At 66.9% G+C, this 2,403-nt stretch overlaps 1 protein-coding gene across 1 annotated transcript in view; it reads left to right on the top strand.

The window, feature by feature from the left end:
* The first annotated feature begins 1,036 nt into the window (after positions 1–1,036).
* The window catches only part of NRG2 (neuregulin 2), a 209,885-nt gene continuing 208,518 nt past the window's right edge, over positions 1,037–2,403 (top strand). The window contains exon 1 of the mRNA XM_084850839.1: positions 1,037–2,162. Within this exon, the coding sequence (XP_084706965.1) occupies positions 1,715–2,162 (448 nt within the window). The 5' untranslated portion in view covers positions 1,037–1,714. The remainder of the gene's footprint in view (positions 2,163–2,403) is intronic.

Genomic DNA, 2,403 nt, shown 5'->3' with positions numbered 1-2,403 from the left:
CTACTGGAAAGACTTTTTTAACCATTCAAGCAAAACTGTGGGCAATTTAAAAAACAAACTTGGTTTAAACCAGATTGGGCTTCCATGATCCAGGTAAAATTGCTTTACAGGTTATTCTTGATATATTGGATTTAAGTCTACTTTGGGTGAAGTGCTAGAATTATTTATATTGCAGTCACTGTAGTTCCCTGCCTGTTCACATTCAGAGCCCCAGCTGTATGGCATATTCTGCTCTGAATACGTCCGTTACCACTAGCCAATTTTCTTCTCAGCAAAGTTTTTTTTTTTTTTAAATCTATGATTAAGCAGGGTTACCAGGCTCAAACAACTGAAGGCATTTTGAACTGAAAGTGTTTCACAACCAAGCGGTACTATTAAACTGTATATCTTTTGATAAAAGATGCAAAACATATTTTAAATATTAAGATAATAGCTTTTATTGGACCACTTGTGTTGACAGGGTATGTCAGTATTTACATAGTACCGGATATTTTTTCAGGAATAATAAAAAGGGGGAAACTCAGCGAAAACTGAGCTTCTGAGGTCAACTGGAAGTACGCTTTGATGCCTCTCTCAGGGAGATCTGAGCATGACGTTTTCATTCAGCAAGCAAAGATGCATGTTTCCTGTCACTGCTGTCCCGTTTTCCTCACTTGAATGAAGCAGCAACCAGACTGCCACAGTCCAACAGCCATAATGACTGTGACCTGGCTTATGATGTACTGGGTTTCTTGCCTGTTACGTCCCTGGTTCAGACTGACAGATGCAAAAATGGTCCATTTTGCCTACTAATCTCAGTGTCTCGGGGGCAACGCATGCGTCAGCCTTCTAGCAGGCCCCTTTCACTTTGCCCATTCCAGTGCTCTGGACAATGCCCGTTCTCAGAGTGTCCCCAGCAATTCGGACTTTCTCTTGTGGGAGGGAGGGGGAGCCCAGGAGGAGCTCCACGCGTCCGCAAGAGGGGCAAACGAAGGGGCCCCTTCCGGGGGGGGGGGCGCGCCAGCCGCTCCGCAGAAAGGCCGCCCCGCGCCCCTGAGCAGCTGCCACCGGCTCCGAGCTGGCTGGGCTCGCCTTGAGCTGCACGGGCCTCCGGCGGCGCCGGAGAGAGGGGCGGCCGGGCCCCGCGGGCTCGGGGCTCCGGGAGGGCAAGCTGCTCCGCCCGCCCGCGCTCTGCGCGGCTCCGCGCAGAAGTGCGCGGGGGCCGGCCGGGCTTGGCGCGGCCCCGCCCTGCCCTGCCCTGCCCGCCGCCGGCACCTGCTCCCGCCCGCCCTCCGCCTCCAGCGCGCTCTCGCGCCCCGGCCAGCGGCAGGCCGGGCGCCCGGGCACGGGCGGGAGGCGACGCGGCCCGCGGGGGCGGGGGCGGCTCGGGCGGAGGCCGGGCGAGCCGAAGGCTGGCGCCGGGGCCTCCCCGCCCGGGCCGGGCCGGGCCGCGCAGGGCGGGCCGCGCGGGGAGGCGCGCGCAGCGGGGGCGGCCGGCCGAGCCCACGCCGCTTCCGGTCCTGCGGCTGGCGCCGCGCCGCCCGCAAAGGGCCTGGCCGGACGCGGCGGCGAGGCTGGTGCTGCCGCTGCCTGCCGCGCGCGGGGAGGGCCGGGACGGCGCCGCGCCGCGCCGCGCCCCGCCGCCGCCAGCCTCGGGGAGCGCCGCGGCGGCGGGAGCCAGAGCGGAGGCGCCCGGCCGGCTGCGCGGCGGCTCCGGGGCTGCGGCGGCCTCGGCATGCGGCGCGCTCCGGCGGCGCCCGGCGTCTCCGTGCTGCTCTTCGGCGTGTCGCTGGCCTGCTACGCGCCCGGGCCGCGCTCGCTGCAGGAGCAGGCGTACTCGGCGGCCGTGGTGCTGGAGGGCAAGGTGCAGGCGCTGGCGGCCGCCGGGCCCGGCGACGGCGACGGCGGCCGGGCTGAGGCGGGGCCGCCGCCGCCGGGCGCCCTGGTCAAGGTGCTGGAGCTGTGGCCCCTGCGGGGCGGCGGCCTGCGGCGGGAGCAGCTCATCCGCGTGGGCGCGGCGCCGGCGGCCTGCGCCCGCCCCCGCCTGCGCCGCCACCGCCGCTACCTCTTCTTCCTGGAGCCCACCGAGCAGCCGCTGGTCTTCCGCACCGCCTTCGCGCCCCTGGACGCCAGCGGCAGGAACCTCAAGCGGGACGTGGGCCGGATCCTGTGCGCCGACTGCGGTGAGCCGGGCCGCGGGCGGCTGGCCGCGCCGCGCCGCGATCCAGGGCCGCCGCGCCGTCAGTGGCTCGGGCGCCCTCGCGACTCGCTGCGTCGCCGCATTCCGAGGAGAGGCGGGCCTCGGCGGCGCCAAGGGCATGGGCCGGGCTGGGGAAGGGGCGGCGGGGCCTCCCCGGGGCCGCTTGGCTACGCCTGCTCCGTCTGCCATCAGCTGCCTTACGGGCCCCCCCGCCGCGCGTCCCG

Source organism: Heloderma suspectum, chromosome 4, assembly GCF_057233095.1.
Source record: "Heloderma suspectum isolate Gila_16-S chromosome 4, 16-S_ref, whole genome shotgun sequence".
In the NCBI taxonomy this organism is placed as follows: domain Eukaryota; kingdom Metazoa; phylum Chordata; class Lepidosauria; order Squamata; family Helodermatidae; genus Heloderma; species Heloderma suspectum.
The sequence above is the reverse complement of the archived record's forward strand: the minus strand, read 5'-3'. Positions and strand labels throughout refer to the sequence as shown.